General features: G+C 39.5%; 1 protein-coding gene across 4 annotated transcripts in view; it reads right to left on the minus strand.

Annotated features, from left to right (window-relative positions):
* The window catches only part of TFCP2 (transcription factor CP2), a 66,851-nt gene that overhangs the window by 15,308 nt on the left and 23,630 nt on the right, over nt 1–27,913 (minus strand). For all 4 annotated transcript variants that reach the window (XR_007517206.1, XM_049883146.1, XM_049883145.1 and 1 more), the window contains exons 2-4: nt 3,888–4,039; nt 3,269–3,345; nt 1,707–1,812 (exon numbers count right to left, since the gene is read on the minus strand). Coding sequence is in view for 3 of the 4 variants with exons in the window: in XM_049883146.1 (XP_049739103.1) it covers nt 1,707–1,812; nt 3,269–3,345; nt 3,888–4,039 (335 nt within the window). In the remaining variant the exon portion in view is untranslated. The remainder of the gene's footprint in view (nt 1–1,706; nt 1,813–3,268; nt 3,346–3,887; nt 4,040–27,913) is intronic.

Raw genomic sequence — 27,913 nt, forward strand, 5'->3', positions numbered from 1 at the left:
GTATCAAGAACAGAAGTGAGCAAAATTTATCACAAAGATTCATGTTACTTATCAAGTCACCAAATAATCCTATAACAGAGAGATGAAGCTTATACTGAAGAGGGAAACAAAAATTAACGGACTTTAGCAGAATTCTGCTCTCCATTTCACATGGCAGATATTGAAATGTTATTCCCTGACTGCCATTAATATTCAAACTGGGGAAATAAGGCCAAGCTGATATTCTTCACTATCATATTGCGCTATAACTATACCACTATTTGTTATCAATGACTCAAACACGAAAGCATTAAGTGGATCCCACTCCACAGTGTTAGCTGTGTTGGTTTCATCCAATCTATCAAATGCATATCAGAATATCTATATGGGAATGAAGGAGCCCTAGTGGTGAAACAGGCTGCTCAACCAGATCTTGAACAGTACCTGAGACAATTTTTTTTCCTTCTTTCTTCTTTCTCTTCTTTCCCTCCCCTAGCCCATCCCTGTCTCCATGGAAGATCCTGATCTTAGCTCCCCCAAAAGGTTAAGTGTTAACCAATGTTTCCTGTAGGACTGGGGAAAACAAGTGATATTGATCTAAGCCTGTCAAATGAGATGAAGGATGGTGCCAGCCACCCCCAAGCCTATGGGATAATGGCAAGAGAACATGTTTGAGATACGACTACAGAAACCAAACAGAAGAAAGAGAGTGCACATTCCACAAGTCCCTAAAACTTATGGCCCCTTTTCCCTTAAAAACCAGAGCTGACCTGTAGTTCAGAGAGACAGACGACTTTAGGAGGAGATGATTCCCCTCTGTCTCCATATACCAGTATATCTAATGAAGTTCTTGCTACCCACCTCACCCCTGTCTCAAGGATTGGCTGTTTGAGGCAGGTGGCTCTAACTCACGAAATTGCAGTAACGGTGACACGGTGGTTAAGTGCTCAGCTGCTAACTAAAATGTAGGTGGTTCGAACCCACCAGTCTCTCTGTGGGAGAAAGATGTGGCAGTCTGCTTCCATAAAGATTACAGCCTTCAAAACCCTATGGGGCAGTTCTACTTCATCCTATAGGGTCACTATGAAACAGAACTGACTTGACAGCAATGGGTATATGAGAACTACTTTTTTTTTTTTAAGGTAATACTAGCAGTGCTTACTTAGATTTGCTTAACAAATATGTTTGCCAATAGGAGATAATAACTCTGGAGTATTGTACACAGATGCCAGCATTAAAAGTACGTTCACGAAGAGACTGTGTTTGTTTGTGAAGATCTTTCCCTCATGCTGTATGATTTAGGAAAAACAAGTTCTACTCTATGTAGCAAAGCAGAAAAAAACCTCAACTACAAACCAAAAGATGTAGATTCTAGTCACAGGTCTCCCACTTTAGTAAGACATATCATTAATCTGGCCCTCAAGTATTAGTAAAATAAAGGAACTTGCAATATATTGGGAGAAAACCTGTTCTCTTTTACACACTATTCAAAACAAAACATAACCCTGAAGTAATGGTTGCAACTGCTATGGAAATGAAGAGTTTACAATTCCAACTTCAATTGTGGTATCATCTTACAAGTAGTTTTTTATGCTTAGTCAGTAATCACTCCCAGATTCATGCTAATTGAGCTGCTGAAGCACTGAATCAAGTACACGGCAAGTAAGAAAACCAACTCTCAGTCCATAGTTCAGGCATTTCCTCAGCAACAGATTCTCTTAGCTCACCTATGTCAAGAATTCTATCTCCAGGTCGGTTCCACCTCCAGCCCTCCAGCTGCTGATGCTCAGTGTATTGTAGCCGTCTGTCATGGAACACTACACGGAATATACTCTAAAAAGAAGCAACAAAGTGAGTGAAATAAGTCCTAGCTTAGGGAGCACTGAGCTTCTAATGGTGGTAGCATAATGTGGAAAAGGACAGCGGTAATGGTGGCACAACATGATGAACGTAATTAACGTCACTGAATTATACATGTAAAAATCGATGAACTGGAAAACGTTATATGTATTTTTACCACATTTAAAAAAAAATAATCACTAGATATTCACTGTATTTGCAAGATGTACCACAGAAAAAGCAGGTCATTTTCCAAATAGTTTTGGAAAAGGTTGGATTGGTTTCTTTTCTGTGGAACTTCTCAGAGCCTTTAATGTGATAAGGCACATGTGATAATGGAGAGGAGTCTACTGTATGCAACATTTCTTAAGTTTATTCAAACTTGAAGCCCTCTATCATTTTTATTTTTGGTCAAAAATGAACGGTGGTCTCTGAAATGCAGCAAGGGAAACTCTGCTCTAATGTATTTATATTTTCTGGTTTATATCACAATTTCATTTATCATTCTAATTACCCCTCAAAAATTATTTTTTGTACACTGCAATAAAGGGCATTATAAAAAAGAAGCAACAAAGTCAAATTATAATAGGATCCCTTGAAAATCGGTGCTGACAAAAGAAAACCAGGAGTCACTCCTAATTGGTTTCTAGACGAAATCTAAAATTATTTTTCTTAAGACTTGTTCCACTCTAAAACCCATGCCACACCAAGCTCTATTTCGGTGTAAATTTTTTATAATTTTTTAGATATAATCTTTATATTTAGCTGTTACAATGTGTAAGACTTGGCCAAAACATCATTCCTGATGGTAACCAGGCATAAAGGACTCCTATGAGAAGCATTTCTACATGCTTCTACTGTTATCTTGTAATAGTTAAAGAAACTCTTCAGATGCAAATGAAAAACTCACTAAATCCCCCACTTGCTAACCCACCATATAACCTGTAAACACTGATGTTTCCATCAACTTTCCTTTTGTTACTCTTACTTTGTGGAGGTGTCTATTAATCCCTCCTGCCACCTTTCACAGCTGCTAAAAAGACTCCTCTTTCCCAACTGTGCTATGAATTCTCAAAGTCGTTACCGTCAGTCTAGACTAAGAGAACTGCTATTCATCAACAGCAGCGTCTGTTTTCCTTGCTACTAGACCAAGTATCCAAAAAGACACTAGAGCTTCTCTAAAACAGAATTTTGCTGAGCCAGGAGGCTACCCTAGATACAGAAGGGTAATCTTCGGTTTGTGCAGCTCCGAAAAATCCATGTGAATACAGGGGCCCGCTCTGACCCCAAGGAATTAACACGTCAGTTTACCAGTCTGCCAGCGAACTATGGCAAGTAAGAGATTTCAATCAAGTTCTCTATGGAAGCAAAAGAATATTATTCAAAATATCCAAAAAAGGGTCAATAAAAGCATATTGTGCAGAGGAATGGTTTATTCATTTTCTTTTACCTTCACCAACTTGCCATTAATTTCTGGAAGTTCTCCAAGTTTCCTATTGTCTAGCATTCGAATTTCATAAGACTGTCCTAGAAGAAAAAGTAATTACATATCACAGTCATCACAAGTTAACTCTGCAAGATTCAGAAAGAATAAATTTCAATTATCTGAATATATAAGTGCATAACACTAACTAGTATTAGTAACATCAATAACTATAAGCCTATATGCTAGGCACTGTGCTAAGTGCTTCCATACATTATCTATGGTATTATCAATCCCATTTTACAGATAAAGAAATTGAAATGTAAAGAGTTTAAGCAACTTGTCCAAGGCCACACAACTGGTAAATAACAGAGCTAGGTAGGGTAATACCTCTCAGAAAATAATCAATGGGGGTGTCTAGAGAACATGGATTAGAAATAGAATGGAAACTAAAAATGGGCAGGTAGACAAAAGAAGTCAGTAGTACATAACAAATATGACATTAAAACTCAAATCTCTAAAGTAACGCTTCTAGTAAGGCTTTCTAGACCACACTAGACAAGATGAGTGTACATACAAGTGTACCTAATAAAATGTCATGAATCCAGCCGTCCGTAATACTACTAATGAATAGGAAGCATCTAACCTTGATTGAGATACGTCAGTGTTTCATCATGGAGCTTCACTGCTGGCGAGGTGGCAGCACAAAGCACATACTGAAAAGGTAGGATTTTATTTTCATTATCAGGAGGCAAACTGGATTCTTCTTGTTTAAAAATGGGCAATGCGAGGACATCACTGAAATAAAAAAAAGAAATGACTTACATTTACATCTGATAATGATGCAAGAGCAGATTTACTGTTAAAACAATTTAACTGCAATTCGTTTTGAAATACCATAAACAACTCACTTTGGTGGAAATTCATCAAGACCATTCAGTTCAGATTACCTGCTATGATATCCAACCCCCTCCCCCACCACACCAACCTGGGTGATGACAGATGTTCACTGCCAAGACCAATTTAAGTGTCCAAAGAGAATGCTTCTAGGAATCATAGGCAGGGGTTCTTTCCTGTATGAAACTGGGATTCCATGAAGAGCCGCTCAGTCTTAAGGTCCCCTGAGGTATAAATTAACCTCTTGAGAAATGCAGCCCTCTGAATGGTCTCTACTAGTTTACAACTATGGTTTAAACTTCTCCCTTCAGGCCTACCAGAAAGTGACTTGAGAAGGGAGAGGGGAGGTTTGATAAGCTCTACTTTGAGTAAGAGAGGCAAGTAGGCAGGTGTCCATAGAATCAAAGGAAGTTAGAAACTAACAGTTGCTGTGGAATCAAATCCGACTCATGGTGACCCCATTTGTGTCAGAGTAGAACTGTACTCCATAGGGTTTTCAATGACTGCATTTTTGCAGATGGCCAGGCCTTTCTGCTGAGGCATTCCTGGGTAGACTCTAACTGCCAAACTTTCAGCTAGCAGCTGAGTGCATTCACACCCAGGGACATCAAAAATCCAAATGTATCCTTAAATTTTATATACTATAAAAATTGCATGAGAATTAGCCATTAGAGAAATGCAAATTAAAACTACGATGAGATTCCATCTCACACCAGCAAGGCTGGCATTAATCCAAAAAACACAAAATAATAAATGTTGGAGAGGCTGCGCAGAGATTGGAACTCTTATACACTGCTGGTGGGAATGTAAAATGGTACAACCACTCTGGAAATCTATCTGGCGTTATCTTAAACAGTTAGAAATAGAACTACCATACAACCCAGAAATCCCACTCCTCGGAATATACCCTAGAGAAACAAGAGCCTTCACACAAACAGATATATGCACACCCATGTTTATTGCAGCTCCGTTTACAATAGCAAAAAGCTGGAAGCAACCAAGGTGTCCATCAACGGATGAGTGGGTAAATAAATTGTGGTATATTCACACAATGGAATACTACGCATCGATAAAGAACAGTGACAAATCTGTGAAACATTTCATAACATGGAGGAACCCGGAAGGCATTATGCTGAGCGAAATTAGTCAGAGGCAAAAGGACAAATATTGTGTAAGACCACTATTATAAGATCTTGAGAAATAGTAAAAACTAAGAAGAACACATACTTTTGTGGTTACGAAGGGGGGAGGGAGGGAGGGAGGGAGGGAGGGGTTTTTTATCGATTAATCAGTAGATAAGAACTGCTTTGGGTGAAGGGAAAGACAACACTCAATACATAGAAGGTCAGCTCAATTGGACTGGACCAAAAGCAAAGAAGTTTCCGGGATAAAATGAATGCTTCAAAGGTCAGCGGAGCAGGGGCGGGGGTCTGGGGAACATGGTTTGAGGGGACTTCTAAGTCAATTGGCAAAATAATTCTATTATGAAAACATTCTGCATCCCACTTTGAAATGTGGCGTCTGGGGTCTTAAATGCTAACAAGCGGCCATCTAAGATGCATCAATTGGTCTCAACCCACCTGGAGCAAAGGAAAATGAAGAACACCAAGGTCACACGACAACTAAGAGCCCAAGAGACAGAAAGGGCCACATGAACCAGAGACCTACATCATCCTGAGACCAGAAGAACTAGTTGGTGCCCGGCCACAATCGATGACTGCCCTGACAGGGAGCACAACAGAGAACTCCTGAGGGAACAGGAGATCAGTGGGATGCAGACCCCAAATTCTCATAAAAAGACCATACTTCATGGTCTGACTGAGACTAGAGGAATCCCGGCGGCCATGGTCCCCAGACCTTCTGTTGGCACAGGACAGGAACCATCCCCGAAGACAACTCATCAGACATGAAAGGGACTGGTCAGTGGGTGGGAGAGAGATGCTGATGAAGAGTGAGCTGATTATATCAGGTGGACACTTGAGAGTGTGTTGGCAACTCTTGTCTGGAGGGGGGATGGGAGGATAGAGAGAGAGGGAAGCTGGCAAAATTGTCACGAAAGGAGAGACTGAAAGGGCTGACTCAATAGGGGAAGAGCAAGTGGGAGTACAGAGTAAGATGTATGTAAACTTATATGTGACAGACTGATTGGATTTGTAAACGTTCACTTGAAGCTTAATAAAAGTTATTAAAAAAAAAATTGCATGAGCAACATGGATGAATCTGGAGGGCATCATGTTGAGCGAAATAAGTCAAAAACAAAAGGGCAAATATTGTATGAGACGACTAGTATAAAAATTCATGAAAAGGTTTACACACAAAAAGAAACAATCTTTGATGGTTACAAGGGAGGGGAGAGGGTGGGGGTGGAAAAACACTAGGTAAGTGGTAGCTTTGGTGAAGGGTAAGACAGTAAGTACACAAAACTGGTGAAGCCAGCACCACTTGACCATGGCAAGGTCATGGAAGCTCCACAGACATATCCAAACTCCCTGAGGGACTGAATTGCTGGGTTGAGGGATGTGGGGACCATGGTCTCAGATAACATCTAGCTCAACTGGCATAACATAATTTTTTTTTTTTTTTATTGTGGTTTAAGTGAAAGTTTACAAATCAAGTCAGTCTCTCACACAAAAACTTATATACACCTTGCTACATACTCCCAGTTGCTCTCCCACTAATGGGACAGCCCGCTCCTTCCCTCCACTTTCTCTTTTCGTGTCCATTTCGCCAGCTTCTAACCCACTCTACCCTCTCATCTCCCCTCCAGGGAGGAGATGCCAACATAGTCTCAAGTGTCAACCTGATCCAAGAAGCTCACTCCTCACCAGCATCCCTCTCCATCCCATTGTCCAGTTCAATCCCTGTCTGAAGAGTTGGCTTCGGGAATGGTTCCTGTCCTGGGCCAACACAAGGTCTGGGGGCCGTGACCACCAAGGTCCTTCTAGTCTCAGTAAGACCATTAAGTCTGGTCTTTTAACGAGAACTTGAGGTCCGCATCCCACTGCTCTCCTGCTCCCTCAGGGGTTCTCTGTTGTGTTCCCTGTCAGGGCAGTCATCAGTTGTAGCCGGGCACCATCTAGCTCTTTTGGTCTCAGGCTGATGTAGCCCTTTTTATCTGTTGGGCTCGTAATTACCTTGTGTCCTTGGTGTTCTTCATTCTCCTTTGATCCAGGTGGGTTGAGACCAAGTGATGCATCTTAGATGGCCGCTTGCTAGTGTTTAAGACCCCAGACACCACTTTCCAAAGTGGGATGGTGTAACATAATTTATAAAGAAAACGTTCTACATTCTACTTTGGTGAGTAGTGTCTGGGGTCTTAAAAGCCTGTGAGTGGCCATCTAAGACACTCCACTGGTCTCACCCCTTCAGGGGCAAGGGAGAATGAAGAAAACTAAAGATAAAAGGGAAAGATTAGTCCAAAGGACTAATGAAGCACAACTACCACGGCCTCCAGCAGACTGAGGCCAGCACAACTGGATGGTGCCCGGCTACCACCACTGACTGCTCAGACAGGGATCCCAATAGGGGGTCCCAGAAAAAGCTGGAGAAAAATGTAGAACAAAATTCTAACTCACAAGAAAAAGACCAGACTTACTGGCCTGACAGAGACTGGAGAAACCCTGAGAGTATGGCCTCCAGACACCCTTTTAGCTCAGTAATGAAGTCACTCCTGAGGCTCACCCTTCATCCAAAGATTAGACAGGCCCATAAAACAAAACAAGACTAAAGTGGCACACCAGCCCAGGGGCAAAGAGTAGAAGGCAGGGCGGGACAGCAAAGGTGGTAATAGAGAGCCCAAGGTCAATAAGCGAAAGTGTTGACATGTCATGGGGTTGTTAACCAATGTCATAAAAACAGTATGTCACTAATGGGTTAATGAGAAGTTAGTTTGTTCTGTAACCCTTCATCTAAAGTACAATTAAGAAAAAAAAAGTATCATGGCTGCAGGTGGGTGGAGGGCCAGAGACCCACCTTGTAACAGTATCAGTTGATCTCATTAAAAGGGGGAGGGCAGGTTCAACCACTTATGTTAAGATTATCCAATGACTGATCCTCTATTCTTCTCTTTATAAACTTCACTGTAACTAGCCTACTTCAAGCCATTTGTTTTGTTTTTTTGAATCAGAATGGTCTCCCTGCATGCATACAGAATAACTGCTTGGAATAAACCTTACGTTTCAAAAAAAACTGCACGAGGTTTCATGGCTCAGCTGCTAAATGTCCCTACGGTACTACCTCCAAAGGTGGCCTCGAATGACCAGCAAGCATCTTTTGATATTTACACCCTTTCTCAGCCACTTGCCATACACTGAGTCTGGCCTAGCCCTGAGATTTGTTTTAGCAAAGAGAATGTGAACGATGTAGCAGTGTACCAGTTCTGGCCGAGGAACTAATCTTTAAGAAGGATTGGCATTTTCTATTTCTGGATTTTGGGGAACCCTGAATAACCAGGTAAGTACCCTGCTAGAGCGACCACATGGAGTAGCTAAGTGGAGAGAGAAAGGCCCTGAGCCCAGTGTTCTAGCCAAACCCAGCACTGGACATGTGAGCGAGCCATCTAGGCCATTCCAGTCCAGGCCCCCAGATGACTGCAGCCTCAGCTGACCCCACATGAAGCAGAATTGCACTGTCAACCTGCAGGTTCATGAGAAGTAATAAACTATTGTTTTAACCCACTATGTTTTGGGGGTAGGTAGTTCCTTGAACAATAACAGATAATGAAATAGTCCCCCATTCCAAGGCTTCTAAAGAATTCTTTGCTCTACAGTAAAACTTAATAGTAATGGTAAATATTTAAATGAAGATATTAAATCATTCTTACTTAGAATAGTGTCATGGATTGAATTATGTCTCCCCCCCACCTCCCAAATGTGTGTATCAATTTGGCTGGGCCATGACTCCCAGTATTGTGGGATTTTCCTATATGTTATGAATCCTGCCTCTAGGATGTTAATGAGGGAGGATGGGCTGCAGTTGTGTTAGCAAGGCAGGACTTGACCTACAAGATTGGATTCTGTCTTCAGGCAATCTCTTGAGACAAAAAAGAGAGAAGGGGGCAGAGAGACAGGAAGACCTCATACCACCAAGAAGACAATACCAGAAGCAGAGCGCATCCTTTGGACCTGGGGTCCCTGCGCCTGAGAAGCTCCTAGTCCAGGGGAAGATTGATGAGAAGGCTGACAGAGAAAGCCTTCTCCTGGAGCTAACACCCTGAATTTGGACTTTCAGCCTACTTTACTGTGAAAAAATAAATTTCTCTTTGTTAAAGCCATCCACTTGTAGTATTTCTATTATAGCAGCACTAGAAAACTGAGACAAACAGCTATGTTTGAAAAAAAAAATCAAAACAGGCAAAACAAAAGGTACATTCCAAAAGCCACTGTATGGTACTTAAGGAAAAATAAACAACAAAACACACGAACACCTCAGAATACAGTATGACAACTCGGCTTTACTTGTATTATTTTTCAAACACATTAATGCTATAAAACCTTAAACTACATTACTAATAAAATATACTTGTTTTCACTTTTCAGGTAAAGAAACAGTAACAAAGAATTTGAGCAATATGACCAGATCCAAAGAATAAGCAAGCAAAAGCAATTGCAACAAGCAATCAAAAGACACACTAAAAAAAATGCATGTGGCCCCAAAACAGTTAAATGGGGAAAAGACAGTCTTTTTAACAAATGGTGCAGGCATAACTGGATATCCATCTGCAAAAAAATGGAACAAGACCCATACCTCACTCCATGCACAAAAACTAACTCAAAATGGATCAAAGACCTAAATATAAAATCTAAAACGATAAAGATCATGGAAGAAAAGATAGGGACAACGTTAGGAGCCCTAATACATGGCATCAACAGTATACAAAACATTATCAAGAACGTAGAAGAAAAACTAGATAACTGGGAGCTCCTAAAAATCAAACACTTTTGCTCATCCAAAGACTTCACCAAAAGAGTAAAAAGACTACCTACAAACGGAAAAAGTTTTTAGCTATGACATTTCTGATCAGCGCCTGATCTCTAAAATCTACGTGATACTGCAAAAACTCAACTGCAAAAAGACAAATAACCCAATTAAAAAATGGGCAAAAGATATGGATAGACACTTCACTAAAGAAGACATTCAGGTAGCTAACATATATGAGGAAATGTTCATGATCATTAGCCATTAGAGAAATGCAGATCAAAACTACAATGAGATTTCATCTCGCTCCGATAAGGCTGGCATTAATCCAAAAAACACAAAATAATAAACATTGGAGAGGCTGTGGAGAGACTGGAACACTTCTACACTGCTGATGGGAATGTCAAATGATACAACCACTTTGGAAGTCGACTTGGCGCTTCCTTAAAAAGCTAGAAATAGAACTACCATACACAATCCAGGAATCCCAATCCTTGGAATATATCCTAGAGAAATAAGAGCCTTTATACAAACAGATATATGCACACCCATGTTTACTGCAGCACTGTTTACAATAGCAAAAACATGGAAGCAACCAAGGTGCCCATCAACAGACGAATGGATAAATTATGATATATTCACACAATGGAATACTACGCATCGATAAAGAACAGTGAGGAATCTGTGAAACATTTCATAACACGGAGGAACTTGGAAGCCATTATGCTGAGTGAAATTAGTTACAAAAGGACAAATATTGTATAAGACCACTATTGTAAGAACTTGAGAAATAGTTTAAACTGAGAAGAAAACATTCTTTTGTGGTTATGGGGGGGAAGGGTGGAAAAGGGGTATTCACTAATTAGATAGTAAGTAAGAACTACTTTAGGTGAAGGGAAAGACAGCACACAGTACAGGCGAGGTCAGCACAATTGGACTAAACCAAAAGCAAAGAAGTTTCCTGAATAAACTGAATGCTTCAAAGGCCAGCATAGCAGGGGCAGGGGTCTGGGGACCATGGTTTCAGGGGACATCTAAGTCAATTGGCATAATAAAATCTATTAACAAAACATTCTGCATCCCACTTTGAAGAGTAGCGTCTGGGGTCTTAAACGCTAGCAAGCGGCCATCTAAGATGCATCAATTGGTCTCAATCCACTGGGAGCAAAGGAGAATGAAGAACACCAAGGATACAAGGTGATTACCAGCCCAAGAGACAGAAAGGGCCACATGAACCAGAGACTACATCATCCTGAGACCAGAAGAACTAGACGGTGACTGGCTACAACCAATGACTGCCCTGACAGGGAACACAACAGAGAACCCCCGAGGGAGCAGGAGAGCAGTGGGATGCAGACCCCAAATTCTCATAAGACCAGACTTGATGGTCTGACTGAGACTGGAGGGACCCTGGTGGTCATGGCCCCTAGACCTTGTGTTGGCCCAGGACAGGAACCATTCCCGAAGCCAACTCTTCAGACAGGGATTGGACTGGAGAATGGGTTGGAGACGGATGCTGGTGAGGAGTGAGCTTCTTGGATAGGGTGGACACTTGAGACTATGTTGGCATCTCCTGCCTGGAGGGGAGATGGGAGGGTGGAGGGGGTTGGAAGGTGGCAAAAGGGACACGAAAAGAGAGGGTGGAGGGAAAGAGTGGGCTGTCATTGGGGGTAGAGTAGTTGGGAGTGTGTAGCAAGTTGTATATGGGTTTTTGTGTGGGAGGCTGACTTGATTTGTAGACTTTCACTTAAAGCACAATAAAAATTATTTTAAAAAATGCATGTGAGAGAAAAGAAATGTAAGTAATAATCAATCTGGCTTCATTAAAGGAATGATAGGACAACCATCTCTTTTCCTTATCTTCTCAATTATGTGCTCTTAGTCCTGTGGCTTTCAAACTTCTTTGAATACTACTTGAAATTAAAAATCCATTCTACATTATGACTCAGGACACACACATGCGTTTGTGTCTACAAAACTGAAACAAGTTTCACAAAACAATTATTTATTCTCACTACATGTAATGCATTTTGGTATTTTCTATTTGATTTCATTTTTTTAAAATCTTGGCCACAACCTGCAGTTTGAAAAACACCACACTAGTCTCGTCCCTTAGAACTCTGTACTAAAGCTTACTTACAATCCCTTGATCGGTATTCAAAAAAACTAATAAAAGGCCAGTATTCCAGATCAGACTATAATTCAGCTACTAAGAACAGCGATATTATCAATTTTAATAAATAACTAAACAAACACACGGACTCACACAAATAGTTACATAGATGGTACTTTGCACACCACCTCTCTAGCTTTGAGGTTCTTCTCCCTTGCCCATCCCATGCCAGAAAATTGACTATTTCTTCCTTAGACTCATCCGTATTGGGTGCCCTTGGGCCCCCTCTTTTTTAAACTCTCCTTTACAAAGCAAGAATGCTCCTAAATCCACCATTCAGCATTCATAATGAAGACCGTCTTAAAAGCTACAATCCAGGATCTGCTTTTTAAGTCAGAAAACGTATTTGGAAATAAAATCATTTTCAAGTCATCTTCTGCTCTACTTGTAGATCAAATTACTACATTCAAGTCAAGTCTGTATGGAAGGCATATAAATAGCAGGGGTTCGCAACCATGGCTGCACATTAGAATCACGTGAGGAGCTTTTAAAACTCCCTCCCATATCTCATGCCTATTAAATCAGAATGGGGGTGGGATGGGGGGAATAACCGGTCAACTGAATTACTTAAGTGTTGTGTCTTAGTAGGAACCCCGGCGGTTAAGTGATTAAGTGATATGGCTGCTAACCGAAAGATAAAGGAGCCATGGTGGCACAGCGGTTAAGTGCTTGGCTGCTAACCAAAAGGTCATGGTTCGGAACTACCAGTCACTCCATGGGAGTAAGATGCAGCAGTCTAATCCCGTAAAGATTTACAGCCTTGGAAACCCTGTGGGGCCGTTGTACTCTGTCCTATAGGGTTGCTATAAGTCAGAATTTGATTCGACTGTAAAGGGTCTGGTTTGGGGTTTTTTGATGTCTTAGTAAGACAAAGTAATACGTTTGATCTCTATGTCGTCTAGGATGACCAAGGCCAATAGGTGTCCAGTGAGCATCTTGAAACATGACCACAAAGGGTGAGGGAGTTTGCTCAGGTCTGTGCATACCCATCACAAATACGACGGCATGATGCTGGGTCAGTAAATCCTTTCAAAATCTTTTTTCCAATTATTCAGCAAATAGTCTTTGAGCACCTAGTATGTTCTGGGCCCTATTTTAGGTACCTGAGATATAGCAACAAACATGACAGATAAGGTCCCCATAGAGAGTAGCATCATTGTCATTTTGTGTGTGAGTGTGTGTGTACATACGTGCGCACAGACGCGCACATTAGGTGAAAGTTTACAGAGCAATTAGTTTCCCATTTGATAGTTTGTATATGAAGTGTTTCACGACCTTGGTTTCATTCCCCACAATGTGTAAGCACTCTCGCATTTCTAACCTGGGTTCCTTTGGCCCTAATTTTCTACCCTTTCCTGCCTTCTCATCTTTGCCTTTGGGTAAATATTGCCCTTTTGATCTCATATAATTGATTATTCTAAGCAGTACATTCCTCTTGGGTATCACTGTTTATCTTATGGACTTGTCTATTGTTTGGGGAGAGGTGATCCCCAGGTAAGGCTTCAGTTCCAGGTCAGAAGGGTGTCTCAGGGCCATAGTCTCACAGCCTCTGTCAACCTAGTAAATCTGGTCTTTTTTGTGAATTTGATTTTTTGTTCTATATTCCTCCCCTGCTCTGTCCAGGACCCTCTGTTGTGATCCCCATCAGAGCAATTGATAGTGGTAGCTGTGCACCACCTAGTTCTTCTGGTCTCAAGATCATTTAGGCTGTGGTTCATGTGATCCATTAGTCCTTTGAACCTAGCGTTCCCTTCAGTCTTTGGTTTTCTTCACTCTCCTTTGCTCTGGATGGGAAGAGACCAACAGTTGTATCTCAGATGGACGTCTGCAAGCTTTTAAGACCCGAGATGCTACTCACCAAAGTAGGATATAGAACACTGTCTTTATGAACTATGTTGTGCCAATTGACACGGATGTCCCCCAAGTCTATGGTCCTTTGTCTTTGAGCCTAGGAACTTCATCCCGTGAGGTGTTTGGTTATGTCTAAGAGGGTTCCCTAACTGTAAACCCTTGTGTGCTCTATATGAGCCCCACCTACAGTCACGTATGTAGAAATATTCACCACCAAACCTGTAGCAGACAGTGCGTGCGTTCCCTTACGACCTCCCATATCTCTTGATCCATTCATAAACTATTGTTTGTTAATACTATTGTTGCAGGACTGTCTAATATATAGTAGTTACTGTAGTTGCCTTTTATTCTTGCGTTCCCCTCAGTGTCCTCTCTTGCCTTGGTCATGATGTGCTGAATTCCCCCATATTACATACTGTCCTTTCCTTCACCAATATTAACACGTCTTCTATCTAATTGGTAGTTTCCCCTCCCCTCATCCGTGCTAACCATCAAAGAATGTTTATCTTTTGTGTAAACCTTTTATTGTTACTTCGTAACAGTGGTCTCATACAGTATTCGTCCTTTTGTGATTAACTTATTTCACTCAGCACTATGTCCTCCAACTTCAACCATGTTGTGAGATGTTCCGTGGATTCACCATTATTCTTTATTGTTGCATAGTATTCCATTGTGTGTATCTACCACAGTTTGTTAATCCATTCATCTGTGGATGGGCACTTAGGTTGTTTGCTTTTTTTTTGCTGTTGTGAATAATACTGCAATGAACAAGGGTGTGTATATGTCTATTTGTGTTGTGGCTCTTATTTCTTTAGAGTATATGCCTAGGAGTGGGATTGCTCGATCACATGGTATTTCTATCTTTCTGAGGAAGCGCCATACCGTTTTCCACAGTGGTTGTACCGTTTTACATTCCCACCAACAGTGTATAAGAGTCCTAATCTCCCCAAAACCTTGCCAACATTTGTTCATTTTCAGTTTTTTTTTTTTTTTGCCAGTAATGTTGGAGTGAGGTGGCATCTCATTACAGTTTTGATTTGCATCTACCTAAGCGGGTTTGGGTAAGCACTAATGACCATGAGTGTTTCTTCATATGTGTTAGCAGCCTGAACGACTTCTTCGGTGAAGTGACTGTTTACATCCTTTGCCCACTTTTTAATTGGATTATTCGTCTTTTTATCATTAAGATGCTGATGTTTTCTACATCACTGTCATCTTCATTTTTATCTCTGTACAGCAACAAACCATAATAAATTATTCTGAAACATCTATAGTTTTCCCTTCTTTGTTCTTTTTCCAGTTCACTGTCCTTAAGTATTACTACTGTTCAAGGAAACATAAACGAATTATTTAAAAATACAGTAAAAATTATGTTACTCAAAAGGGCCTAGTATGCTTCCAATAGGTGTTTTATGCAACTCTGCCCTGAGTAGCTTAACTCTGCTCCCATCCAATTTCAAACTTCGAACCTGGATAGGTCGAGTGTGAGGCCAAAACACAAGTGAGCAGGAGACAAAAACTACACTATATCTGGGTTTTATACTGCCCTGGTAGAGACACTGGTTATCTGACAGTCTTTCTTTAGGAATTCTGTTTCTGGGACTTTTTTCCAGATTTCAGAATTGGGCTCAATGTTCTTTAAGCATTTTAAAAAAGTGCTTCTTGAGTATGTCATTCTATTTCCTCATCACAGTTATGAGAAACCAGAGGCTTAAGATCAGAACAGTTATCATTCACTATGTCCACTTCAAAATTTCCTGCAAAATGAAGCTGGATTTTTTTTTTTTTTTTTTGAGTCTCCCCGCTTTTCTATTCTGCTGAATAGTATTTGGCCAAATGCCATTTATTTACCTTTATAACCAATGTCTTTTTTTTATTTTCTTTAGGCTTAGGAAGGTACCAAGAACTTCTGATTGCAAATCTATCAGCAAATTTTATTTTTCTTAATTTTTAATTTTATTGTGCTTTAAGTGAAAGTTTACAAATCAAGTCAGTCTCTCATGCAAAAACTTATATACGCCTTGATATATACTCCTAGCTGCTCTCCCGCTACTGAGACAGCACACTCCTTCTCTCCAACCTCTATTTCCGTGTCCATTCAGCCAGCTTTTGTCCCCCTCTGCCTTCTCATCTCTCCTCCAGACAGGAGCTGTCAACTTTAACCAAAAAGCTCACCAGTATCATTTTCTATCCTACAGGCCAGTCCAATCCCTGTCTGAAGTGTTGGCTTTGGCAACGGCTCCTGTCTTGGGCTAACAGAAGGTCTGGGAACCATGACCTCCGGGGTCTTTCTAGTCTCACTCAGACCATTATGTCTGGTATTTTTACCAGAATTTGAGGTCTGCATCCTTCTGCTCTACTGGTCCCTCAGGGATTCTCTGTTGCGGTCCCTGTCAGGGCAGTCATCGGTTGTAGCCAGGCACCACCTAGTTCTTCTGGTCTCAGACTAATGTAGTCTCTGATTTATGTGGCCCTTTCTATCTCTTGGGCTCATAATTACCTTGTGTCTTTGGTGTTCTTCATTCTCCTTTGCTCCAGGTAGGTTGAGAATAAATGACACATCTTACATGGCCCTGTGCTAGCATTTAAGATCCTGGATGCCACTCTCCAACGTGGGATGCAGAATGTTAATAGATTTTATTATGCCAGTTGACCTAGATGTCCTCTGAAACCATGGTCCCCAAACCCCAACCCCTGTTACGTGGGCCTTTGAAGCGTTCAGTTTATTCAGGAAACTTTGCTTTTGGTTTAATCCAATTGTGCTGACCTCTCCTGTACTGTGTGTTGTCTTTCCCTTTACCTAAAATAGTTCTTGTCTACTATCTGATTAGTGAATGCCCCTCTCCCTCCCTTCCTCCCACTCTCCTAACCATCAAAGAATATTTTCTTCTCTGTTTAAACTATTTCTCGAGTTCTTATAATAGTGGCCTCATACAATATCTGTCCTTTTGCAACTAATTTCACTCAGCATAATGCCTTCCAGATTCCTCCATGTTATGAAATGTTTCATGGATTCATCATTGTTCTTTATCGATGTGTTGTATTCCATTGTGTGAATATACCATAATTTATCCATTCATCCGTTGATGGGCACCTTGGTTGCTTCCATCTTTTTGCTCTTGTAAACAATGCTGCAATGAACATGGGTGTGCATGTATCTGTCTGTGTAAAGGCTCTTATTTCTCTAGGATATATTCCAAGGAGTTGGATTGCCAAATTGTATGGTAGTTACAGTTCTAGCTTTTTAAGGAAGCGCCAAATCAATTTCCAAAGTGGTTGTACTGTTTTACATTCCAGCAGTGTATAAGTGTTCTAGTCTTTCCACAACCTCTCCAATATTTATTATTTTGTGTTTTTTGGATTAATGCCAGCCTTGTTGGAGTAAAATGGAATCTCATTGTAGTTTTGATTTGCATTTCTCTAATAGTTAATGATCTTGAGCATTTCCTCATGTACCTTGTTAGTTTACCTGAATGTCGTCTTTAGTGAAGTGCCTGTTCATATCCTTTGCCCATTTTATAATGAGGTTATTTGTCTTTTTGTAGTTGAGTTTTTGCAGTATCGTGTAGATTTTAGAGATGAGATGCTGATCAGAAATGTCATAGCTAAAAACTTTTTCCCAGTTTGTAGGTAATCTTTTCATTCTTTTGGTGAAGTCTTTGGATGAGCATAGGCGTTTGATTTTTAGGAGCTCCCAGTTATCTAGTTTCTCTTCTGCTGTTTGTGCATCATTAGTAATGTTTTGTATACCGTTTATGCCATGAATTAGGATTCCTAGCATTGTCCCTATTTTTTCTTCCATGATCTTTATCATTTTAGATTTTATATTTAGGTCTTTGATCCATTTTGAGTTTGTTTTTGTGCACAGTGTGAAGTATGGGTCTTTTTCATTTTTCTGCTGATGGATACCCAGTTGTGCCAGCACCATTTGTTAAAGAGGCTGTCTTTTCCCCATTTAACAGACTTTGGGCCTTTGTCAAATATCAGCTGCTCGTATGCGGATGGATTTATGTCTAGATTCTCAATTCTGTTCCATTGGTCTATGTATCTGTTGTTGTACCAATACCAGGCTGTTCTGACTACTGTGGTGGTATAATAGGTTCTAAAATCAAGTAGTGTGAGGCCTCCTACTTTGTTCTTCTTTTTCAGTAATGCTTTACTTATCCGGTGCCTCTTCCTCTTCCATATGAAGTTCGTGATTTGTTTCTCCATCTCATTAAACAATGTTGGAATCTGGATCGGAATTGCATTGTATCTATAGATACTTTTGGTAGGATAGACATTTTTACAATGTTAAGTCTTCCTATCCATGAGCAAGGTATATTTTTCTACTTATGTAGGTCTCTTTTGGTTTCTTGCAGTGGTGTCTTTTAGCTTCCTTTGTATAGGTCTTTTACATCTCTGGTAAGATTTATTCCTGAATATTTTATCTTCTTGGGGGCTACCGTAAACGGTATTGATTTGGTGATTTCCTCTTCGATGTTCTCTTTGTTGGTGTAGAGGAATCCAACTGATTTTTTGTATGCTTATCTTGTATCCCAATACTCTGCTGAACTCTTCTATTACTTTCAGTAGTTTCTTGAGGATTCTTTAGGGTTTTCTGTGTATAAGACCATTTCATCTGGAAACAAAGATACTTTCACCTATTCCTTACCAATCTGGACGCCCTTTATTTCTTTATCTAGCCTAGCTGCTCTGGCTAGGACCTCCAGCACAACGTTGAATAAAAGTGGTGATAAAGGGCATCTTTGGTTCCCGTTCTCAAGAGGAATGCTTTCAGACTCTCTCCATTTAGGATGATGTTGGCTGTTGGCTTTGTATAAATGCCTTTTATTATGCTGAAGAATTTTCCTTCTATTTCTATTTTGCTGAGTTTTTATCATGAATGGGTGTTGGACTTTTTCAAATGCCTTTTCTGTATCAATTGATAAGATTATGTGGTTCTTGTCTTTTGTTTTATTTATATGGTGGATTACATTAATTGTTTTTCTGATGATGAACCATCTCTACATACCTGGTATGAATCCCACTTGGTCATGGTGAATTATTTTTTGGTATGTTGTTGAATTCTGTTGGCTAGAATTTTGTCAAGGATTTTTACATCTAAGTTCATGAGGGATATAGATCTGTAATTTTCTTTTTTTGTGGTGTCTTTACCTGGTTTTGCTATCAGGGATATGCTGGCTTCATAGAATGAGTTTGGGAGTATTCCATCCTTTTCTATGCTCTGAAATACCTTTAGCAGTAGTGGTGTTAACCCTTCTCTGAAAGTTTGGTAGAACTCTGCAGTGAAGCCATCAGGGCCAGGACTTTTTTGGCGGGGGGGAGTTTTTTTAATTACCTTTTCAATCTCTTCTTCTGTTATGTGTTTATTTAGTTGTTCTACCTCTATTTGTGTTAGTTTAGGTAGGTAGAGTGTTTCTAGAAATTCATCCATTTCATCTAGGTTTTCAAAATTGTTAGAGTACAATTTTTTGAAGTAATCTGATATGATTCTTTTAATTTCAGTTGGGTCTGTTGTGATATCACCCATCTCATTTCTTATTCAGGTTATTTGCTTCCTCTCCTGTTTTTGTTTTGTCAGTTTGGCCAATGGTTTATCAATTTTGTGAATTTTTTCAAAAAACCATCTTTTGGTCTTGTTAACTCTTTCAATTGTTTTCTGTTCTCTATTTCATTTAATTCTGCCCTAATTTTTATTATTTGCTTCCTTCTGCTGCCTGAGGGTGTCTTTTGTTGATCTCTTTCTATTTGTTCAAGTTGTAGGGATAATTCTTTGATTTTGGCCTTGTCTTCTTTTTGTATGTGTGCGTTTATTGACATAAATTGACCTCTGAGCGCTGCTTTCACTGTGTCGCAAAGGTTCTGACACGAAGTGTTTCCATTCTCCTTGCATTGTATGAATTTCTTTATTCCATCCTTAATGTCTTCTAAAACCCAGTTGTTTTTGAGCAGGGTATTGTTCAATTTCCAAGCGTCTGATTTCTCTTCCCTGCTTTTTCTGTTATTGATTTCTACTTTTATGGCCTTATGGTCAGAGAAGATGCTTTGTAATATTTCGATGTTTTGGATTCTGTTAACGCCTGCTTCATGACCTAATATGTGGTCTATTCTACAGAATGTTCCATGTGTGCTAGAAAAGAAAGTACACTTGCCTGCTGTTGGATGGAGTGTTCTGTATATGTCTATGAGGTCAAGTTGGTTGATTGTGGCATTTAGATCTTCCGTGTCTTTTTTGAGCTTCTTTTTGGATGTTCTGTCCTTCACGAAAAGTGGTGTGTTGAAGTGTCCTACTATTATTGTGGAGCTATCTCACTTTTCAATGCTGTTAGAGTTTATGTATCTTGCAGCCCTGTCACTGGGTGCATAAATATTTAATATGGTCATATCCTCCTGGTATATTGTCCCTTTAATTATTATATAGTGTCCTCCCTTATCCTTTGTGGTAGATTTAACTTTAAACTCTATTTTGTCAGAAATTAATATTGCCACTCCTCCTCTTTTTACTTGTTGTTTGCTTGATACATTTTTTTCCACCCTTTGAGTTTTAGTTTGTTTGTGTCTCTAAGTCTAAGGTGTGTTTCTTGTAGGCAGGATACAGACAGATGTTTTTTATCTATTCTGCCACTCTGTCTCTTTATTGGTGTCTTTAGTCCATTTACATTCAGCAGAATTATGGATAGGAATGAGTTTAGTGCTGTTGTTTTGATGTCCTTTTTTTGTGTGTTGTTGACAGTTTCTTCTTCCCACTTAATTTTTTCTGCTGAGTAGTTTAATATATTGTCTTTTCCTCTTAATCGTTGTTGTTTTGTTTTTGCTGAGTGTTTTTTTTTTTGATGAGCAGGACTGTTAGTCTCCTTTGCGGCCACCCTAATACTCCCCCCTATTTTTCTAAGTTTAAACCGAACTTTTATTTCTTTATATTGTCTTGACCTCTTGTCCATATAAAAGACCTATGACTACATTTCTTAAAAAAAAAAAAAAAATTTTTTTTTTTTTTTTATATTTCTTAGTCCCTCTTTATTGTTTTAATGTTGTCTTCTTTTATATAACATCACTGTTTCCCTGTTTTGAGCTTTTTTTTTAATCTTGATTCATTTGTCTGGGTTGACATCTGGTTGCTCTGTCCTGTGTTCTATTCTTGGGTTGATACCTGATATTATTGATTTTCTAACCAAAGAACTCTCTTTAGTATTTCTTGTAGTTTTGGTTTGGTTTTTACAAATTCCCTAAACTTCTGTTTATCTGGAAATGTCCTAATTTCACCTTCACATTTGAGGGGCAGTTTTGCTGGATACAGGATTCTTGGCTGGCAATTTTTTTTCCTTCAGTGCCTTATGTAAGTCATCCCATTGCCTTCTTGCCTGCATGGTTTCTGCCTAGTAGTCTGAGCTTATTCTTATTGACTATCCTTTGTAGGTGACTTTTCATTTATCCCTAGCTGCTCTTAAAATTCTCCCTTTATCTTTCGTTTTGGCAAGTGTGATTATAATATGTCTTGGTGACTTTCTTTTGAGGTCTACCTTATGTGGAATTTGATGAGCATCTTGGATAGATATCTCCTTATCTTTCATGATGTCATAAATTTTACTTATTTGGAAAGATGAAAAATGTCTCACCTAATGTCCAATATAAATTTACTTCCAGAGAGCTTTTAAAATAACAAAAGTTTAATCAGAGAAATCTGAATTAGCAAAGCCCTACCTCAAGAGATTTGCCAGATATAGGCCTATTTTCTGTTTTTTTCCATACATGATAGGATTAGTTCTTACCAGCCTACAAATCTCATTAAAACACTGCTAATTGAAAACATCACCTGTGGCATCATTAGTACCAGGCTCTTTCATTAAATTTCTGAAATCACTGACTCTTCCCATTTAGGTAATAAATGGTAACTTGCAACAATATTCATGGGTTACATATCCTTGGGGGATCTGATAATTTTAATATAGAAAGCAGAACTCCCATTTCAGTATTCAAAGATCTGATATCTTCCATCACAGGATGAGCTAACTAGGAAACACCACAGGAATTTTTTTGTTTTGTTTTTGCACGAGTAAGGGAAACCACATTCAGTCTTTATAGTGTTGAGCCTCAAAGTTTCTTTTCTGTTCCAAAATGTCTACCAGTATACCCTCTCCCTCTCATATGCTTCCCTCTTCACAGGCAAGCATCACTCACCACCTCTCTATCCTTTGGGGTTCTTCTCCTTTGCCCATTCCATCCCCTCTGCCAAGCCTGGCTCCAAAGTAATGACAATCTCCCTAGTGTCCCAACCCTCCCTGCACTGAAAAACAAATACCACTTCATTTTTAAGGCTTTCACTACTCTAAGAAAACAGGCAGGTGTTAACAAATGCTAAGAATGGGAAAATCCTAAACGTACCAGAATACTAGTCGTATGAAATGGTAAATATACTTTAGCCTTCCCTTCTTCCTTTATGCTCATAGTGATATGGTTTATGAAAATTTCTCCTTCTCTTGCTTCAGTCAACAACTTTGATGAAAGCTGTTTTTTCTAATATGGTCAGTATGCCCCCTGAAGATGCCTGATGATGTGATCAAAGCATAACAGTTATTTCCCCTTTCTTTCTAGATAGACAGATAGAGAATGAACTTACATTTCTAAGGCTATGCAAAGCAGAAGACACCAGTTCTCTAAGCTTCAAACGTTCTCCAGAAATGATAATTAATGGCTTTATCATTATCAACCAATCTTTGGTCAGGGTAATCTTTTTAAAAAGTAAATATAAATACATCACTTCTCTGTTTATAGTGCTTCAGTGGCCTCCCAATGCAATCCAGGTGAAACAGTAGCTCCTCAACAGGCCTCCGGAGGCCCTTCAAAACCTGGAATCAGCTTATCTTTCCAGTCCCATCTCTCATCATACTTCCCATCTCTTTTCCCTTTTAAAGTTGCAGATGGCAAAGTGCAGTTCCTTTCCCTCGCCTCCTGGTCTTGGGTCCACCTGCTACCCTCCACCCTCACTCAACTACCACCATTTAGTTTTTAAAACATAAACTCTCAGCCAGTCCACACAACTATGCTACGGGGTAGGAGGAATTCCCCCTTTCTTCCCATTTTCCTGTTGAAACTGAGGTCCAAGTAATTTGAGATGTTAAATAACCTGCCCAAGGTAACAAAGCTAGTAAATAACAGATATAAATCTGAGTTTATTCATTCAACAATACTCTATGAAGTGCTATGTGCCTGACATTGTTTTAGGCAACGGGCAAAACAATAAACAAACAAATTTCATCCAACTTTTATACTCCTGTATTATCATTCAAGGTTCCTGGGTAGTGCAAACAGTTTGTGGACCGCTCCTATCCTAAAGGTTGGTGGTTCAAACACACCCAGCAGCACCACAGAATAAAAGCCTGGTGATCTGCTTCTGTACAGATTAGAGCCAAGAAAAACCCTATGAAGCAGTTCTACTCTGTAACACATACGGTTGCCATGAGTCAGAACTGATTGATCAGCAACGCATTTGGTTATTTTTTGTTTGCTTGTTTGTTTTTTATCATCACTCAATGCCAGGCATAAAATAGTACTTTTTCAAAAACATTCCTGAGGAAAAAGATATAATCAAAAGCTCCCGTTCAATGCTCTGAAGATATTTCTAAAGGTGGTGCACTCCAACACTTGCACATGACTATTTGTACAATCCATACTGATGGAATGACAGTATCAATTAAGTGATTTCACTAAAGGGACTCAAAAAGAACTCAAAGCTTTTGCAATGACAGATCCCTCTCCCCAAAAGGCTCAATTTCCACAAATTTCTACAGGCTGGCTCTTTTTCAAGTCCCACTTCAAATGTCACCTCTGCGGAGAAGTTCGCTGGCCTCTCCTTAAAGTAGGCCCCACAAACACACTGGGCCCATGGTTCTCTAATCCTGTGGTATTTTCATCATGGCCCTTGTTTCTCAAATTTCCTTCTTTGTTTCTTTTCCTCCCTCTGTTTCTCTATTTTCAGTCTCTTCTCCCCACTCCCCCCGTAAGAATGTAAGCTCCACAAATGCAAGGACCTTATTTGTCTCGGTTACTGCAGTATTAACAAGGCCTACCACAGTATGTGCGCAATAAACCGTTTTAAAAAAATTATTAAAAATATAATAATAACACGCCCATTAGAAAATCTGGGTCTTTATAATTAGGCAACTCAGCAAACACATCTGGTCCACTTGTGGATGAGTAGTCAAGAAAATGTTATCATTTATTATCAAATCCATATTGAGACAGCCAAGTGAAGTGCTCCTGAGTATTTCCATGTTACTTGCAATTGCCTCTCCACATACAATTTAATTAAACCCCCTCATAGAACATTTTTAAGCATCTTCCACCAGCAAGCCTACAATTCTACCTACCCCTTGAACTCATCTTCTCTTTTGCTCCTGATGCAACAAAAGCAAAGTTCCTCCTATGAAAGGGTGAATGTTCCCTGTAGACTTCTCAATTCCCAAGAACCCTGCATCAATTTTCTTCTATTGGATCATTCCCATCGCACACGTTTGAGTATTTCCCATCTTTAAAAAAAAAAATTCTTCCCACATCCCCCTTCGATTTACCCGTTACCACTGCGTTTATTCCAACTCATACCAGCCCTATAGGACAGAGTAGAACTGCCACATGGAGTTTCCACAGAGTGCCTGGTAAATCTGAACTGCCAACCTTTTCGCTAGCAGCCATAGCACTTAACCACTACGCCACCAAGGTTTGCAATTACTGTTGGATTTCTCTGTGCTTTCAAAACCAAAATTCTCTACCTATACCCAGAGTCTCTATTTCCTCACCTCCGATTCACTCCTTAAACCACCACAGTCAGGCTTTCACTTTGCCACTACGTGAAAAGTGCACGTCAGAGTCACCGATGACATCCATGTAGGCAAATTCAATGGTCATTTCTTCAGGCTCATCTTACTTCGACTCTCAGCAGCATTCAACACAGCTATAACTCCTAAATTTGCTACTCTCCTCTCTGGCATCCTGAATACCCTTTCCTGATTTTCTTCCTACTTCACTGGCAGCATCTTCTCATCCTCATTGTAGCAACCCCCCTCCTCTACATAACCTCACGGCTTGATCTTGGCTCTTCTATATTCCCAGATGATCTCATTAATTCCCTAAACATTTAAATACTATTTTCTTCTGAGGCTCCCAAATTTATCTAGTAGGTCCAGACTTTTACACTGAACTCAAGATTGCATTTAAATGCCTACCTAACATTGCCTTTTTGATATCTCACAGGAATGTCAAATAGACCAGGTTCAAAACAGAACTCCTGATCTTCCTTAAATGTCAACACCATCCATCAAGATGCTCAAACTAGAACCCTTAGAGACATACTAGCTTGATCCTTTTCCCTCGTCCATGAGGATGTCCATTAGCAAGTCCTATGACTTTTATCTACAAAATACATCTTGAATTCATCTTCTCTTCAGAAGAGCATGGGAATTAAGAAAGCAGGCTCTGGACTACTAGAACTTGAATCACAGTACTAATAATAGCTAGCATTTCTATTGAACATTTACTGTTTGCCTAACACTGTTCTAACTATTTTACACATATTCACTTATTTAATCTTCGTAACAACCCAATGATGCAGATACTATTATTATTTCCATTTTAAAAAGAAGCAGAGAGGTTAAATAATTTGCTCGATGCTGATGGCACTAGAATTTAAATTCCTACGTCTGGCTCCAGATCTCACTATGCTATGCTGCTCTTAGAAAGAGCAAACTAAAGATCTGAAACAGCAGACTGAAGAGTAGAGAGATCAGTTGAAAGCTAATCCAACAGTCCAGGAAAGAAATGAGAATCTGAACTAGCACTGAAAGCTGGAACACCCGTTAAAAAAAAAAAAAAAAAAACATTGCCATTGAGTTGATTCCGACTCACAGTGACCCTACAGGACAGAGTAGAACTGCCCCATACAGTTCCAAGGAGTGCCTGGTGGATCTGAATTGCCAACCTTCTGGTCAATAGCCATAGCAGATAACCACTACGCCACCAGGGTTTCCAGCAGAAACACAGAGGAGTCAAATTCAAGATAAGACCTAAAGACAGACTATATCATGTTCAAGGACTGAAAGATTAAATATCATCAAGATATCAATTTTCCCCGAATTGATCTCTAGACCGAACTGCAATCAATATCCCAACAAATTCAACTCGACAAGCTGATTTTAAAAATTTCACGAATGAGCAAATCCAAGAATAGCCAAGATAATCCTGAAGAACAAGAAGATATCGAGAATTATATAAATGCTTTAATAATTAAGACAGCATGGGATTGATGCAGAGAGATCAATTAACGTGTGGAACAGAAATCACAACTCATAAATTGACCCCACCTATATAGAAATTTGATTTATGACAGCTGTTATCAGTGAAGAAAGGATAAACTTTTCAATAAATGATGCTAGAAAAAAATGGATATCTATATCAGGAAAAAAACAAATTAGATCCCTACCCACATCCAATAGAAAAATCAATACTAAATGAATTAAAGACTTAAGTGTGAAAAAGAAAACTATAAAACTTTTAAAAGACAATAGAGGAGAATATCTTTCTGGTGCTAAGAGTAGAAAAGAATTTCTTAGGTAAGACGTAAAAATCATAGACCATAAAGGAACAGGTTGATAAATTCTAATATACTAAATAAATAACTTTGGAACCAAAGATACATAAAGAGAATAAAATGACAAGCCACAAACTGGCAGAAGATACCTGTTACACACCTGACGAAAGATAAGTATCCGGAATATATTAAAAATTCCTACACATTAATATGAAAAAGACCAAAAACTCAATAGAAAAATAGGCAAAAAACTTCTCAGGAAAAACAGGAATGGCCAATAAACATATGAAAAGATGTTCCACCTCATAAGAAATCAGGAAAATGCAAATTAAAACCACAATAAAATACTAGTATACACCCACTTTTGTCATTTCACCGACAAAAATGAAAAACGCTAATTAAATAAATTATTGGCTAGGACATAAAACAACCAGATCATTGAAGCTCCAAGTAGACCAGGAATAACAACTTAGTATAGGTAGAGAATTTTAGTTCTGATAGTACAGAGAAATGGAGCAGTGGCTGAAGGGGAATGTGGGAAGAATTTTTTTTTTAAAGATGGAATACATTCATCTTGTATAAAGATGCACAAACTCCATAATCTAGCAATTCCATTGTTCCTACAATCCCTCCTCCTGGAATACCTACTCTCCTCATCTTTGCGTGATCAAATCTTACCCTCCCTTAAATACCATCTTGAGAAGGCAGAATTAGTTTTCCATCTTATGAACTCCTACGGCACTTTATCCGTATTTTCGCACAACAATTTGTAGCCTGTATATTTATATACACGCCTTATCTCTCTACAAGACTGTAAGCAACTGGAGGACAGAAGCCAGTTTGATTTGCCTTTTAATCACTATAGCATGAGGCACAGAACCTGTACATGGGAGCATATGGTGAAGACTCAAAGCTATGACATCAAGCTTCACGAAACCCAGCACACAGTAGGTACTCATATTATTTGTTGAATGAATAAATATCTGAGTAAGGAATAAGTGAATCAACCAGGACTTGCTGCATACAAAACACGAATTGGTGATAAAAGGAAAATCCGAAGAATACCAGTTTGTATACCTGAAGTCCCATATTTTTTTCCTCCCAGATTCTAATTTGGGGCTTAATGAGAATCAACCATCAACTACAAATGGTAAGTATAAACAAGGCAGATAGAGAATGAGGGCAGGATTGGAGGGGATGGAAAAAAAGAAAGCAAAGGTAACAAAATGGGAGGAGGAAGGAATGGCAACAG

The sequence above is a fragment of the Elephas maximus genome, chromosome 4 (assembly GCF_024166365.1).
Source record: "Elephas maximus indicus isolate mEleMax1 chromosome 4, mEleMax1 primary haplotype, whole genome shotgun sequence".
NCBI lineage: Eukaryota > Metazoa > Chordata > Mammalia > Proboscidea > Elephantidae > Elephas > Elephas maximus.